Source organism: Homarus americanus, unplaced genomic scaffold (genome assembly GCF_018991925.1).
Source record: "Homarus americanus isolate GMGI-L3 unplaced genomic scaffold, GMGI_Hamer_2.0 scaffold52512, whole genome shotgun sequence".
Classification (NCBI taxonomy): Eukaryota; Metazoa; Arthropoda; class Malacostraca; order Decapoda; family Nephropidae; genus Homarus; species Homarus americanus.
Window position 1 is genome coordinate 16,898,291 of NW_024735442.1, and position 18,072 is coordinate 16,916,362.

General features: G+C 34.0%; 1 protein-coding gene across 4 annotated transcripts in view; it reads right to left on the reverse strand.

Moving 5' to 3' along the window:
* The window catches only part of LOC121871085 (adenylate cyclase type 1-like), a 111,447-nt gene that overhangs the window by 16,045 nt on the left and 77,330 nt on the right, over positions 1 to 18,072 (reverse strand). For all 4 annotated transcript variants that reach the window (XM_042373215.1, XM_042373216.1, XM_042373217.1 and 1 more), the window contains 6 exons: positions 17,723 to 17,843; positions 14,824 to 14,943; positions 14,225 to 14,371; positions 13,789 to 14,008; positions 13,050 to 13,174; positions 11,774 to 11,960 (listed from right to left, as the gene is read on the reverse strand). In XM_042373215.1, coding sequence (XP_042229149.1) covers positions 11,774 to 11,960; positions 13,050 to 13,174; positions 13,789 to 14,008; positions 14,225 to 14,371; positions 14,824 to 14,943; positions 17,723 to 17,843 — 920 coding nt within the window. The remainder of the gene's footprint in view (positions 1 to 11,773; positions 11,961 to 13,049; positions 13,175 to 13,788; positions 14,009 to 14,224; positions 14,372 to 14,823; positions 14,944 to 17,722; positions 17,844 to 18,072) is intronic.

Genomic DNA, 18,072 nt, shown 5'->3' on the forward strand with positions numbered 1-18,072 from the left:
AGCTTTTAATTGTTTCATTTCAGAAAAGCTTGTGTTAATAATTGGGAATAAAAATGAAGGATTGAGGAATAAAATCCCCTTTATGGCCAAAGGGGTGACACAAGTGACTGGCAAGATGAACCCACCACCACGTGGTGCCTACTGTACCACTGCCTGGAAATGAGCAAATTTGGGACCAGGGGAACACTTTCCAAGTGGAATACAGTAATTATTTGATGTAAGCTAGACGCTTATAAGAAAACAGTGATCACATGGATGGTGCCATTCTGGTGCCAAGCACTGTTAACTTCCTGGGCACAGAAAGGTATTTGGAAGTGAGATCTATCTTGAAGGTCACTTGTGAAGACCCAATGGCCATAAGAGCTAATAATATTTGCAATCTGTCAGGATATAGTCTTTTGTAAAGCAAAATTATAAGCTGTATTACTGTATTGCCTTACAGTTTGTTTCTTACAAAAGGCAAGAATTACTTTGTAAATACAGTCAACACTTGTTACATCACCTGATGCAGCATAAAAAAGGAAATATGATCACAAAAATCATTATACGTAGAATATAAGTAATTTAATTATAAAATATCAATTTTTTTAATGGTAAAAAATTATCATGATCAAAATTATACACAAATGCCTATGATTTTCCTCATCTGAGATCAACACTGTCTACCTCCATTAGAGTGGGTAAAACAATAAGTATATCTGATTATAAAACATTGGAAACATATTTGGACTTGAAGATAAAAACATGAACTCTTTACTATCTCACAGTGCATGCATGAGTTAACATACAAATAAAAACCTATGAATTACCTTCCTATTAACCTAGTGATCTATTTATACATAATCAAAATGTAAGCACACACATATATGCACACACATATATGCACACACACACACACACACACACATACATGCATGCATGAATGCACACACACACACATACATGAATACACACACACACACACATGCATGCCCCCTCATAACTCCATCTGTGAGGGAATTACTACGCCATGTGATGCCCCTCATAATACCATCTGTGAGGGAATTACTACGCCATGTGAAGCCCCTCATAACACCATCTGTGAGGGAATTACTACACCACATCAGGCCCCTCATACACCATCTGTGAGGGAACTACTACATCATCAGGCCCCTCATAACGCCATCTGTGAGGGAATTACTACACTACGTGTCTGCTGTTCAACACCTCAGCTCACATGATATACGTGTGTAAACATTAATCTGTATGTTCACTGTATGTTCCTTCACCTTTCTCTAATGAAGGCTTTTGTTAAACCACCAATGTATGTAATAAGTCATTTATGTCCAATGTATATTTTCAGCCTTAGGGCTGCAAACTTTTTCAATAAACCGTTTATTATTATTATTATTATTACTATTATTATTATTATTACACACTCATACACACGCACGCACGTACACAACCCTCCCCCCACACACACCCTCACCCCCCACACACACACAAACATACGGACACTCATGAAAAAACATACATACACGCATATATGTATGCATGCATGCTTGCTTACTTGTGTGCTTACTCTTACTCTCACTCTGAAACTAAATCAAATTACCAGAAAAAAGAAGCAATTGGATACATTACAAACACAGAATAAATGCAACCAGCAAACCTTATTCTTTAACAAAGAATAAATCTCAAGATATTTAAGAATATTTTTCTTGTTCAGCAACTAACCAAAAATCAATCAAAACAACCACAGTAAGGAAGATTCCTAAAATATAGGTTTTAGAATAAAATAAATGCAATAACAAATCCTACACAGATGACATGAGGATGGTTGCAAGCATGCACATTGTGGTAACATCTTACCATTGTGGGTGTGGTAGTGGCGGTGGCGTGGGCCTAGGGAGGAGTGGGGGGGATGCAGTGTCCCGCCACACCGCCCAACCACACAATACGCTGGCCACATGGGCCAACCACACCCATGATCCGGGGCTAGTAGGGGACATGCCAGGGGGCGGGGGGGTTACTCAGGGACAAGGGAGATGGGGAGTCATGTATATCAACTAGAAGGACCAAACAAAGGTCCAGTAAGATTGCAGCTAGTTGTGGAAACAAAGAACTTGCACTGAGTTAAGGAGGGACTGGGCTAAATAGTTTTGGTTAGGTTTAACAACTAAATGATGTTGGGTTCATTAGAAAAGGCATACTTAAACCTGTCATGAATTACTTTCCAGTTTTTAGGGACAATCAACTTGTAAAAGTATAAGTTTGGAAATATACTACTTATGGTAATTCTAGATCAACCTTTTCTCTTTAAATAGCAGTAAAAATTGTCTATGAAGATGGACTGGAAATATGCATCAAATACATAGTAAAAAGTATTTGTTCTACAAAATTCCTCACTACATCTATGGAATGTTAATATCTAGCCTATTTACAATATCTACTGTACTACTGGAAAGCAGCACAAACAGGAGGCAGGCTTAGTCACTGACTATAAAGATCCTGATTCTACAGTCTTACCTCACCAGTCATAGTCATGCACGTCTTATCTCACCAGGCCCGCCGCCACAGATGGTGGAATGTCTAAACATCTCATGACACTGGTCATGGTAACTATGAAGTCATCTGAATATTTTGGAGACACACTCCAGCACATAAATACGTAGAAAGCTTCCTCAAAAACCAAGGGAAATTTGATTCTCCAGTTAAGAAAGGGAAAGATTTCCAACAACAATAATAGCTATCCTTGTTCTAAGGATGGCTAAGTTGTTTTGAAATATTCCCTTTTCTATTTCTTAGAATAGTCATCATTATTAAATCTATCATACAAACAATTTTGTGTAAATAACCAGAACTTGTGCTTGAGTTATTTAGTTTGAGGAGTATGTTTGTGTGTCGAGGAACTTAATGTCTTCCTTGGTTTATGGTTTCCTCTTGTTGTGTCACAGTGTAAGTATGTGTCTGAGTGAGTGCATGTACATTACAGGTGTTCTTCAGCATATACATCAACAAGGATAAGAGAAAAGATAAACCATACCATGCTAGATATAAAGAGAACAACTTTACCTTTAATGTTATCAAGTTAATTCTTATTATTGTATATGCATATTTGCAAATATTAAAACATTTTTAAATTAAATTATATTCTACATTATTATATATTGATTAAATAAAACATAATAACACTCATATTTCACAATTTGCTGTTAAGACTGATTTCGTTTAGATTGTCTTCAAGTTTAGTCACAACATTTAAAAGGAAAGATTTCAATCTTTTACAGTTTAAATGGTGGTAAAAAGAATTCAAGTTACAGTATTTCCATAAACTCAGGGAAGATGAAATGTATCATAAATCTAATAGTATTTATTTGTAGCTTTAAAATTCACAATGAGTTTAAGTAAATGCATACAACAAATAAAAATGATCACACATAAATAAGGAAATCACAGATCCTCATCCTAGTCACTGTAATCATTGGCAGTTATTACAGAGAAGAGTTGGTCCACGATGATAAAAACAATGCTCTTTTTGCCATAATTTAGGCTAGCTAATTTTTTTCATCTAACTATATGTTTGTGTATATTCGAGATAATAATAAAAGATAACATTAAAGCATTCAGTTAATCCTGTTCAAATATTTTTAAAGTTATTTTACAGTCTACAAGTAATGCCAAGAATGATTAACATTGTAAATTTAATAATAATTTTGTTTTCACTCGTCTATCATTGTACGTAACTACTTAACTTCCGACATTACAATGCTTTTTTGGTTGACTGTCATTAAGAAGGAATAATACTGATGCAAGAGCCCAGGTCAATGACATCAATATACTGTTCCCTAATACTATATCCAATAGTACTGCAAGTGTAGGTATTTTATAAGCTTTCACTTCTCATCTTATTATACCTGTCCTTTACTGTATATTACTTTAAAAAACAAAATACACCTGATGTACAAATCTCTCTTGTACATCAAATGCTTTGCTTAATCATTCAAAATTTATATACTGTACTCTTCTGTTCTATAAGTTTCTCTTCATTACCACACAACAAAAAGTCTTGATTTTTAATTTCAGGAATCAAAATGTGAGTCATAACACAGAAAAAAGAGACACTGACTTGAACTAACCCACCACCATAAGTAACTACTCTATATTGATATGTGTATGCAAATGTTATTCATCATAAAAACTTACTAATTTCATGAAAAGGCTTTTATTAAGTTAGGTCTACCTATTACATTTAAAAATAATTTATGGGATTGTTTTTAATAAAGATTGGAAGACATTTTTTAACAGTAAACCTTATCCACCATCTAATATGAGTAATGTAAAAAACTTTCTTAGATGAAGTGTGAGGATCAAGATTACTAGTTTAAAGTATGAACACTTCTGAGAGGATATAGGCATTGCATGCCTTACCCACAAGGGATTACATCCCAGGATTTCTAGCTTTTCTAATATCAAAACTTTTGCTATATGGGTGCAGGATTTCCTGTGTATTATGAAATATGAAATAAAATGAATTTAAAACCATGTCATTTAAGGCCTATTCCATTATATAATAATAACTGGAATAAGTAATTCCTTACAATATTTATACACAATAGTACATCAATTTGTAGAAATTTGTAAATTACTCATCAGCTTCATTAAGTAAATCTTACTTTCAAAATGAAAAAAGTTTTAAAGCATAAATTAAAGTAACCAACTACTCTAGGAGCCAGCAACACTCCTTAATGCTTCAACCAACTTCCATGCCATAACATTAATCAACAATGAGTTAGCATATACTGTATAAAGTACTGTATATACAAAAACAACATAAACAACCATAAAGGAACTAGGAAAGCTTCTAAGTTGACACAAAAATAGAATTAATTTGTCCTTATGGCACTTTAGCTATACAGTAGTAGTTACTTGATTTCTGTTCTTTAAACACCTACTAAAATATACATTACTTGAAACCTCTGCTATTAGTCATCCCCTAAGGGCAGAATGTCATGAATCCCTGACTTCTGTCTTATCAAAAGAAGACTTTCTACTGTTAAGAGAAACTTTCATGTATAACAATGGTATATAGACCTAATTTCATGCCAGACAAAGGAGTTATCTTTTCAATGTCAAGTTATATTTCAACACCATCCATCTAAGTTTTCAATATGTACCTGTATTTGATTACCTTACAAATCAATCAATCAAAGCATCCTCCTCATGTCTGAGGGTTAGGTGACCACAGTCCCTTCAAAACGTTTTTGGGTTGTCAGTGTAGCCTTTTATAAATTCTCCTAAAACACATTTCAAAGGTCGCTAACCTCCTTCTGGTGTCTGCTGAAAGTATTAATGCTTCCGATACATACAACAGTACTGACCATAAATAGGATTTCAGCAGCCTCTTTCTCAATTTGAAGTTATTAAATGCTGTTTATTCTTGACCTATTATTTTTATGATTTCTTTTGCAAATCTATCATCACAGTTAATGTTACTTCCCAAATTACACAAAAAAATTCTACTTGTTTAAGTTCCTCGTTGCCTTCCATAATTTTATTTTAGGATTTATTTCCAATTTGGAAACACCTATTTCTTTTCTCTTTACAGCAGTAACTCTCAATCATATTCTTCCCCTTTTTCCACTAATCTGTTAACCAGTTTCTGTTATGCTTCTTCACTATCTGTGATGAGAGCAATATCATCTGCAGAGCATATTTTTGCCATTACTTCACCATTAACTTTTATTCCTTTATTGTTACTTAGAACTTTAATTAAGAATTATGAATATGTATTATACAATGATGGAGACACAGCACAGCCTTGCCTTACTCCCTGTGTAACTTTGAACACATACAATAAAATAAGCATAAAGTCAATAATGTGAGACAGCAGTAAATACAGTGTAAAGTTGTCACATGATATTAAGCAAGATTATATTTTCCTTGACAACTTTTATACTTGTAGCACCAAAGAATGTCGGGTCTTCCATACTTTCGTGTTGTCCTAAAGATTTATATATTACTCCTTTGAAAAATTTCTACACAAGTATGTACAGATAATCAGGTTTAATATGTCCTTTTGTAAAGAAGAGAACTAACACTGTACATGTGACACTGGTAAAGAGAACAAAATGCATACTTAAGGTCAGTTACTTTCTTTGTATTTCAAAAGTATTAAAAATGTTGTATTACAGCACGTTCCTTACTCATTAATCTGAATGTCTACAAAAGGAAGCTTTACTCCCAAAATCAATATATGACAATGTTGACCATACAGTACAGTATTTACTTTGATGACTGGCTTCTATGTGTATTTTTGTTGTTAGTATAAATTATACTTATTACTGGCCTGGGCACAATTTCAATGAACAAACTTGTTCTCTTATACAGTATATCCTTCTTACTTATCCATTATATGGTTCAAACTAACTTCTTCATTTCAGAATTTCTCAAATTATATTAAATTTGTTACACTATCTATTTTGTGTTATTAATTTGTTTCCATGTCTCAAATTTTTCTCTATTTTTCACAAATATTTGTACAACATAATGCTAAAAAATGTGGGAGATATTTTGGCAAGATGGATCCGTGTATGTGCTGAAACAGTGCAGGAACTACAGCAGCTTGTTCTGGGCCTAAACCACTACTGTGCTCAAGAAATCTAGGCCATTAAATAATTCTCATCTAATTACTTATAGGTGGTATATTGTATCAGTAACAAATTGTGACCCGACTGTGTCATAGCCACACATTTTACCTCAGATTAATTCTCTTGTGAGAGACAGATTCAGACTTTCTATAGGTAAATGCAGAGCTGGTCACTCACTCTTGGTCAGCTAATTCTTCTCGCAATCAGAGGCACCACCTCGCTCAACAAAAAATGGTGTACAATGCACTAAAAATGAAATATCTCCACTTTTTGTTAACATTTGTTAGTTATTATCAAGTTATTAATCAATTAACACTATATTATTGCTAACTCTGTTTTTCTACTGTATTCTCTAAAAGCTGTCAATCACCCACATTCACAAATAATACAATTTATATTAACTTATGCAAAGATTGATTATATTTAAAGAAGTTTAGATTGTGATATGTTATGGCATTATTGGTATAAAATATCAAGGATGAAATAAGAGAGAGTGAGTGAGTGACACATACTTGTTAAAAAAAATAATACAAAAAATAAAAATTTTAATAATGGAAGAACAATACATTCAGTACTATAACAAATTTTGGAACGATAATTTATCCAAGGCATGAAACACCATATAGCTTTAGTTCAATTACCAATACTGTACTACTTTATGCTCTTTTCTTTTAGTAATAACCGATTTCAAGAAAGTTCTTCTATTTCATCCAGGTTGATATAGCACATGCTTATATTCAGTTTGTTCATGCTTATGTAAGTACAATATATATTTATGTATGTATTTCTAAAAGTATGTATAAATGCATGAATAATGCATCTATGGATGCATGTAAACAAATGAGTGGGAATGTATATAAGCACAAGTACACTCAAAGCACTGAAAGAACAACATGTGTGCATCAGGTACAATGCAACACATGAAAGACATTCCACCTTATGTGAGACTGGCCTGAACTAATCTCAAGTTAATTTTAGCCATACTGAACTTATCTACAATAAAGGTCAAATAAAGTGATTGTTATGCACCACCAACTATTGTACTAATCTAAAGTAACAACAAAATAAGCATGAGTGTGATACACCAACAACTAACTTTCCTCTTTAAAGCAATCATTTTTTATTGCCTGTCTGCATTTCTTACTTCAAAATCTACAAAAACAAATATTATACTTGAAATTCATATAATCTAAAAATGTATTCAAAGATCTCCAATAAATGTCTATTCCAAAGAAGCAAAACACGAACTACATTTTTCCATTTACACAATGTGGCACCTCATTGTGTACTAAGGGAGATAAGCAAAATTTCCTCCTATCCTACCAATCTCCTAATTATCCAAACTCATACTTGTCTTTTTGCTTTTACAGTATTTCTATGATCTGCTCCACCTGATTCATTGCTCAGTCTCCCCTAAAAATTAGGAATTGCCGCTGAAATCCTGTTTTATCGCTCTGTCTGGACTAGGCAACTTGTGCAAACAGACCATCAAAACCCAGGGTTCATAGCACCCTAACTATTGACTGGAATTAATTCCTTCATACCTGGGTACTGTTGAATACAACTCACCACTGAAGGATAAAGGTTTTGAACAACAAAGTTTCATTTCTGGGTCAATTTCTTTTAGTTTCAATTGACCTCAGCAACCCCCAGAGAGAAGGGAATACCTAAGTTGCATGAACGAGGCTCATCAATGAAATGAGATTCATAATTTAATTTATTATAGCCTGATGTCTGGCTCCAAAGGCAACTTAATGAAGAGCATCATATCAAAAGGACGAGTGGACGAAAAGGAACTAACCTTACAAACTCCACATGGCTATACACTCCTGAAGAATAACTTGTTCATCCAGGAATTGGCTTATAAAGGTTTGAGCTGATGACCTCAACAAAGCCATCTTCAATTCCCCCAAAACAAAATTTAATAAAGAATCCAGGAACCCCCAGAGGCTATCTTACTTCCATGCTCCCTAAGGAAACATTTAAAGAAGAAAGATTTCAAATTATTGCTAAACAGCAGGGAAAGGAAGCTGAGATATGCATTATGGAGTTAGGCATAGTGTTGGGTTGTGAAGGTCCTGCATAATAATTCACCAATCACTGTCAAATGGAGTCGCTAAGCAAATGGCAACACACTTGCTTGAGAATGCAATCATGAACAATAAAACTTCACGCAGGAGTAAAGGTAAGCACAGAGTATCTGCTCTCTATTCTTGGGTGAACAGAACTGATGGTTGGCCCAGAAATGATGCTTTGCAGCAGAGTCAAAAGAGGATCAGGAAGCACAGAGAGAAGTGACAAAGATTGACGCCCATATTATTAAACAACATCTTCCCTTGAAGAGGATCATCATGTCGAAAACCGTATTTTTAAATGCGAAGGACCTTTTACTGCAGCACACGGAGTGTAGTGGCGGAAAAACGAACTAATATTACTGAAATTTGAAGAGGTAGCTAGTAGCTGCTTTTCGTCACCCTCTTCATATTTATTTTGTTAGTTTTATTGAATATTTAAGTCAATATGATTAATGTACAGTCTCGTTCAAGATTCTTCGAACACTGCTAGAGACAGCTGACAACTCAAGGCAGTTTGTTTACTATACAGTAGTACGTAGTAAAAATTATGAATGAATGTAAAAGTGATCTGTGATTGGTTACCGAGTTCCCCGTTGCTTAATTAATGGTCGGGCTTTGTTATTTTGTATTATATTATACTACGTACTATAGTAAACAAATGGCCTTGAGTGTGCCAGCTGTCTCCAGCAGTATTCCAAGAATCTTGAACGAGACTGTAAAAAGAAACACATATTGGAAATTTCATAAATCTATTTTTTTTTTTACATTATTGGTTTTATGGCCCATATTATGACATTTGCAAAAGCTGTCCTTCTTGTCATAGCCAAATGCAAGCTGCTGGAGTTATCTCATCTTGCAAATGTTGGTACTAATCAGATAAGCACATTTAAGGTAATTCATTAAAAAAAAAATGCAGTTTTATAAGCGAGTTACTGTCTGGAAAATATAAACTGGCAAGATTCTTGCCTAGAAATATTAAAATGGATAGAGGCAAATTTCACTGGGAGAAAATCGTCACAAAACTTTTTGCGGCATATATTAATAAAGTAAGTACATTTAAGTTACTGAATGCAACTTTTTAGCAGTTTTTTAATTGAGTTTCTGTCTGGGAGCCAAATGAGAAGTCTCTACCTCCCATATAACCGAATTAAGTTAGTTGTCTCAGAGATTGTAGTCATCTGCACCCTCTTTAATGTAACCTACTTCACAACAAAATAATTACTTTTAACTTACTTTATTTTAATGAGTTCCCAAATCTTCTTTAATTGTTCTTCTGATCGCTGAGGCCCATATCCCTCAGCAATGAAACTTGTTGCTATTCTCAACCATGCTTGCTTCTTTAAAGAAACAAGCTTTCCACAAGTATTTTGATTTTGTAAAATCTTTTCCTCCTCAATCTAATGGACTAATAAATCGCATTATCTCTGCAATATAGGACTTGCCCTTGATGATTGGGAGGAAAAAAATGTCCATGATGAAAGCGCAGTACAATACTCTTAATTTTAATGCCAACGAAGGTAAACAAAAACACACCAGCAAGACGACCCATAATACATCAGCGAAAAGATGACCCATAATGCACCAGCGGCGTGGACAGTATTACCAGACCTACCCTACTTGGTCCCACACGAAGGGGAAGAGGTTCGACCTATTAAAAATACCGCTTGAAAGAACAATCCCTTCAAGAAGACTCTTCGTCAGAGAGGGAAGATGTTGTTTAATAATACGGGCGTGAGACACTTCAGTGGTAACTTTTGTATCCTTCACTTCACTTTTTTAAAGACCCAAGTAAGATGGGAAGGTATAACTTAATTAGGTTAGTTCCAGTCACTAGTTAGGTCCTGGGAACTCCGAGCTCTAAATTTAAAGTTGTCTGATTATACATGTGCCACCTGAGCCAAACATCAGACTATAAATTTCATCTTTCACTTTGGTATTTGTATACTATTCTATAATTAATGAATTGTGATTTATTTTGTCTGTATGTCTATAAAAATAACCAGATTATTACATCTCTGAATTACAATCACACCATTTCCATTTAAACCATTTACATCTGCTGCCATTTGTCTTTTTGTCAGGTGCTGAAGTCTATCAAAATCTCATAAATCAAGGAAAATCCTTTTTGTTAACATGGAGTCCACCTAAAAATTTCTAAACATTAACTTCCACACAAGAAATCATTATATAGTCCGTGACCCAGCATATAATTGCGTCATTTCCCAAAACCCAAAGCTAGCAATATTAATAATTATGACACAAACCATGCACAGCAATAACCAACACATATAGGAACAGTTTTCTTGCCTGGGCGAGGTAGTGACACCCACAGCAATAATGGTATTACAATTGATTAGCTAATTTAAGCCTAATGGAAAATGACCAGCTCAGCACATAGTGCATCAATGTAATTTTGGCCAATATCAAGTTTTCATTTCAGTTACTGAATTTTGATTTGTCCAGCATGGAACTGTGTTTATTTCCTAATTAAAACAATTATAAATAGTATTTGTGCTTTAGACTTGGGTAATATACAAAGTTTTAAGTCTATGAACCTGATACTGAAGGCACAATAAAATAAGTTGAACACTGCAGTGGGTCAGTAACTACTCTTCAGCTTAAGTAATTCAAGTGCACGCATATCTAACAAACTGACAATTGAACACTTCTCAAAGATAGCACACATCAGGATACCTCTGTAATATTACAATGAAGTAAAAATTATGATAAGAAAGTGAAAATGTGATTGTTTTACAAAACCAAGTAGAGTAATCGAAGTAATTCAGTAACATTACAAATAGGTACACATATTGTCCCATATCATTAAGCATTTACATTATACTCCAGAATATTATTGAACATTTTCACTTTCCTAAACCCCCTGGTTCCCTTTGCATAACATTTCTTTTAATCATCAAGCATTACATCTACAACAGTTATTATTCAAAACTTATACACTAAACCTTACCATTTTCTTCCTTTACATTATATATGCAATATGATATTCCTACTACAACCTGTTTTAACTACTTTCCTCAAACCCACAAAATTGCATATCATCAGACTCACCATAGCTCTGCAGATGTGGCGGTACCTTTGGTGGTCGTGACCCATCCTCTGCCTTCATAGTGGGGGGTTCTTTACGGTCAATTAAGAAGTATGTAGTCATTTCTCCTTTACCTTTGACTTTGACTTTTCCACGACATTGAAACTGATAAGGCCTGTTCTTCAGAACCTGGTAGACCTCCTCTGTTACCTAGGAAATATTAAAGAAATTTCAGTCACAAAGAGAAAATTTTCTTCAACACAATTTCCAAAGACCTAAAAGCTTTGTTAACTAGAAATTCTCTTAATCACCAAAACTTACAGCAGTGAAAATTATATAGTACTGTATCATCTAATTACAGTGATATGAAGACAATGTATAATCTAATAACAGTACTGTAACATATAACTTTATCTAGTAAATTATAGCTACACAACAGTGTGACATTACCACATTCTGTTTTATCATTTATTTTTAAAAAATATTACATTGTGGGAAGCAAAGGTGAAAAAATACATTAAGAGAATAGGATAACCATATTAGAAACAGAATAGGAGATAGGGTGTCTTGAAGGCTCCTCTGTCATGACTATCCCCTTAGATGTGAGCTACATGAAGAAGTGAAGTGATATATTTAAAAAAATTAAATGAAAATAAATAAATTACAGAGAAGGAAGGACAACAAAATATCAGAAAAGAAATCCAAACAATAAATAAAAGTCAGGAACGTTAGCAAATTCTTAAGAGCTTTTTGAATGATATTGAAAGACTGAACTTGAAACTGTCTAGGGAAATGATGCCACATAAATGAAGAGATAAAGAGTGCAGACCTACAACGGCCTTTCCCAGAAGGGATTTTGTCTTATAAGAATTAGAAGGATCTAACTCCTGAAAACTTGATGGAGGAATTAATCCATAAGGGGACTGTAGGCAAGGCTGAAAAACAGACTGTTAATGCATTATAAAAATCATAGAAAATGGAAATTAGCCCAAAGACATAAACATCTGCATCAACTACTGAGGTTAGGAAAAAAAACAAAACGAGAGAGAGAGAGCACACACACATAATCAATATTAGTACACACATTGATTTCCAGTGGGCTCCCTTGCCTCAAATCTGTGAAAGCCTAAAGACAAGAAGCGAGTTACTGTATTATTAAGTTAACATAACTAGTTTTCTTTATTTTTTATGAACACCTTGTAAGGTTAATAACACTCATAAGATCGAATAAAAATTTGTGTACTGTGAGTAGAAAACACTGTACTGTAAGTGAAAGAAAAATGTGGGTAAGTACTGTACCTGAGTATGGTTTGGGAGACCAGTGGAGTCCATTCGACTAGCAACATTAACAGTGTTACCCCATATATCATACTGGGGTTTTCTTGCACCAATGACTCCAGCCACAACTGGACCTATGTTCATGCCTGAAATAGGTATTTAATTATATTCACCAAACTGTACTTTGATTGAAACTAATTTTATTTTGAGATGGTAACAAGGGTAAGAATTAATAGCAACATGCACAATGATGCAGTAATAATTCAGTGTTTATTAACCTTTTACATCGTAACTGTGTATGGACGTCTGTCTTTGTCCAACTCAGACAATTTATATACAAGTATATATCATATTATGAAACTTACTTTTCCTTCCCTGGTTTGATTCAATGAGTTTCCAATTACCATATATAACCACCATATATCACATCAGTCACCCCCAGAGCCTCACCGTCACTGCTACACTAACTGTATGGGTTCACTATTCCACAATCTATTTTTTTAATTGACATTTTTCAATATTTTGGGATAGAAAAAATATATTCTTCATAATCTAGCAAATAGAGGGAAAATATATCTTTAAGTACCAAGCACAGAGAAAACAAGTTCTTCAAACTGTTTGCATACAAAGATAAAAATTATATTCTTTGACTATGTCCAAAGTATTTATTCTTCAAGTTTTGTTTTTATATCTATTGCATTATTTCAGCCAAGGTAACAACACAATTAAAATAGTATAATCAATGCCAGCCCCAACTCACCGACTCTTAACGTAAAACTGTTGTAAGAGTTTTCGTTGATGTTCGAAAGTTTTTCTCTGAATGCAAACACAAGTTCTGTGAGCACTGACATATAGTGACCGGCAGATTCTTCTTTATGATCTAATATCCTCATGTCTGGCATGAGTCCCACCGCTGCCATGAATGTCGATCCAACTGTTTTGATTTTATCCACAGACTTAAATCTCTCATCGTCCAACAGCTACAAAATAACCAGAGTTAGTTTGGCATATTGAAGTAGTTATGACACACATTATCTTAATGAATAAAACATGGGTATGGAAAAACAGCTAAACTTACAGTACAGTATACTGAAAGAATGTAAAGTTTATTTTTCATGATACTGTACAACAACAAATTTCCCGCCAATAAATCATTAACAACTCGATGGTGAATCAGTACAGTCCTCAAAACTTACCTCATCAAAGTCAGCAATTATTTCATTAAGGAGTCTTAGACACTCTGTGCCCTGATTATTTACAGCCAACTCCATATAAAACTCGTGAAAGTTTGGGATGGAAGCGAACACAACACCCACACGACTATAACTCTGATGGTAGAGATCCTGTAAATTGAAGGAATAATTGTAACCTCATAAAAAAAAATAATAATTATAGTCACACCTCTAGTATAAGAAATATTGTGTGATTATACGAACTATAACTGCTCACAGAATTCTCAACAATGCTCTTTGACATTCGACTGTGACTATCACCTTGGCTATCATGACTATAACCTAGGCCACTATATATATCATCTTATTCCCTTAATCTCTATTTTACACAATAGAACTAACTTTCCATCCTACCAGCCTCTGAATTATCTGTGAGTTATATAAAGGGCTACAGAAGTCTCAAAGAAAGATGGGGGTGGGGAGGTATAACTAGAGGAGTGATGCAAGACAGGTGTAGAAAATGTCAGGAAAGGGCAAAAACAAGATGGCAGCAGACCAGACCAACGCTTCATCCAAAATATTTTATGTTACAGATAGTTGTGCAGAAACCTAAAACAACTTACCATATTGTTTCTGAACTGATTATCCAGGAAATGGGTGGCAACATGGGCTGGAAGCAAATTAAACAGGATTCGGCGGTTGCTTTCCTGTAATGCATCCATTTCTTGTTTTTCTTCTGAAGCCTGCAAGTAAAGAAGATTTTTCCTATTGTAAATACAGTTATCTTATTACCTCTGCACAGGTATATGGGGTATAAAAATTCTTAGACACTGCAATAAGGCTATATGATTTTTATGCAGGGATTTAAAGGAGGAAGATAGAGAGAAAAATAGATAAGGGAGCAGATAAGGGATAATGATAAACATAAGGAAAAGTACTGGGTGATGGCAGCACAGGCAGGATGTATATGGATATAATACACCTAGTGATGAGAATACCACTAAAATTAAATCTAAACATAATAAACAAGTGTCCAACTATGAGTGGCAATGAAGATAATTATAACAGTGTGAGAGGAATGATTTATTTTCTGTCATTATACAAATATGTAATCACAGTTATTGTCAGGGCTGTGGAGTCGGAGGAAATTTCGGCTTGTGGAGTCGGAGTCGGTAAAATTGTCCAGACTCCGACTGAAGCTATTCTGTTCCTAAGAACAAATATATGAACTCAGGCATATTCATTGCAGTGATTCCACTGATCCCACTAATTTTCTTAAATTATTAAAAGAATTTATTTCCATTTTATAAGCATTATTATGAAATTATTGTAGCAGGCACAGTATAGCACTATAATTTTGGACGATAGTCTCTTCTTTACCATTTGAAATTTTGAATTATATCAAATTTTGTTTCGTTGAAAACTGCACAGAGGCTCTCAGCTTCAAAACAATTAGCTACAACCTGTTTTTGGTGAGATTAAGGCAAATTTAATTTAATAACTTAATCATGTAAGGTTTATCCATTTTCCTTAATAAGGTATTCATTTCTTTAATGTACATAAATATATAACTTTACTTTAAAAGGAATTGTAGGATCATCATTTAGATCCACATCAGATTATGAGCTTAAACAAAATTCATATGCTGAGATCAAACTTTTAGATATACATGTAAATGGTGTTTTCTAGTTAATATCTTGAATTCTTAATAAATTTATTTTTCTTTTGATTGAAACTTTGAAAGTCAAGCCTATCATCTTTTTGTAGTTCTTAAATATCGTCCAGATCATTAATAAAGCTGTAGCAGTATAGCCACGGTGTTTTACTTTTTACCTATGCAGGTTACAACATACAAATTACAATTAGGATGGTAGAAATAGTTGTTACAAATAGGCCAAGGAGTCGGAGTCGGAGTCGGAAGCATAAAAATTTGAGGAGTCGGAGTCGAAGGTTTTGTCTTCGACTCCACAGCCCTGGTACCTATACTGAAATTTTGAACAAAATCCATTTTTTGGCCGAAAATGACAAAAATTGTAAGTCTAAAGCCTTAAAGGATTTTTGGCCAAAAATACGTTTTCTCTCTGAACTAAAATTTAATGTGCCTAACTATTTAAGTACATCCAGAATAATACACAAGCACCAAGAAATGACCTCGAAAACCCATAAGTGGCGAGTAATTAGCATTGCAAAAGTAATTAAAATATTCTAAAAATCATTTGAACATTTTCTAAAAGCCATTTGAACAAGTTATAATCAAGATATCAAATTTTGGTTAACAGATCCTTAAGCAGCACATTCAGGAGTACCTATCAGGGCTGTGGAGTCGGAGTCGGAGTCGAGGAGTCGGAGGAAATTTCGGCTTGTGGAGTCGGAGTCGGTAAAATTGTCCAGACTCCGACTCCGACTGAAGCTATTCTGTTCCTAAGAACAAATATATGAACTCAGGCATATTCATTGCAGTGATTCCACTGATCCCACTAATTTTCTTAAATTATTAAAAGAATTTATTTCCATTTTATAAGCATTATTATGAATTTATTGTAGCAGGCACAGTATAGCACTATAATTTTGGACGATAGTCTCTTCTTTACCATTTGAAATTTTGAATTATATCAAATTTTGTTTCGTTGAAAACTGCACAGAGGCTCTCAGCTACAAAACAATTAGCTACAACCTGTTTTTGGTGAGATTAAGGCAAATTTAATTTAATAACTTAATCATGTAAGGTTTATCCATTTTCCTTAATAAGGTATTCATTTCTTTAATGTACATAAATATATAACTTTACTTTAAAAGGAATTGTAGGATCATCATTTAGATCCACATCAGATTATGAGCTTAAACAAAATTCATATGCTGAGATCGAACTTTTAGATATACATGTAAATGGTGTTTTCTAGTTAATATCTTGAATTCTTAATAAATTTATTTTTCTTTTGATTGAAACTTTGAAAGTCAAGCCTATCATCTTTTTGTAGTTCTTAAATATCGTCCAGATCATTAATAAAGCTGTGGCAGTATAGCCACGGTGTTTTACTTTTTACCTATGCAGGTTACAACATACAAATTACAATTAGGATGGTAGAAATAGTTGTTACAAATAGGCCAAGGAGTCGGAGTCGGAGTCGGAAGCATAAAAATTTGAGGAGTCGGAGTCGAAGGTTTTGTCTTCGACTCCACAGCCCTGGTTATTGTTATAATGAACAGTATTCATGGTCTCACTAACTCTAAAAAAAACAAATTTTTCAATAAATATGCATTGTCTTGTACCTATTTAGTGTATTCACTAATCTGTTTATAATATTTACCTTCAAAGAAACATGGTGGAATAAACTGATGACAACATTACCAGGAAATACAGGTACTGTATAGTAGCACAGTATGTTGAATTACCAGACACCTGCACTGTTTAGCCAACAATAAAACTTCCTTTAAAAAAAAATAAGTCAAGTACTATGTCACCATTAATCATAAGGTATTGAAAGCTGTAATATCAACACACATCTGGTCACCAATAATTACCTGACACTGCCATAAAAAGTCGAGTCGTGCTGTCCACTCCACTTGGCGACCATGAGCAATAACTGCTAATAAGAACAGCAGGATATACACTACCCCTAGGACTTCTGTTGGAACCACAGCCCTGAAAAAAAAAAATTAAGAATGAGTTCTGTAACTGAATGACAAAATAACACTCACTTAAGTATAGTATAGCAAAATCTCTCTTGATATATTGTATGTATTCTATGTCATTATCTGTACTGACAAACATTTACAAGTATTGGGTAAGTATCTGGAACACTGTTACTTATAAGTGGAAACCTGTAATAAATTGTGACCACAGCAACACCAACAAAATATTATGAATTCTA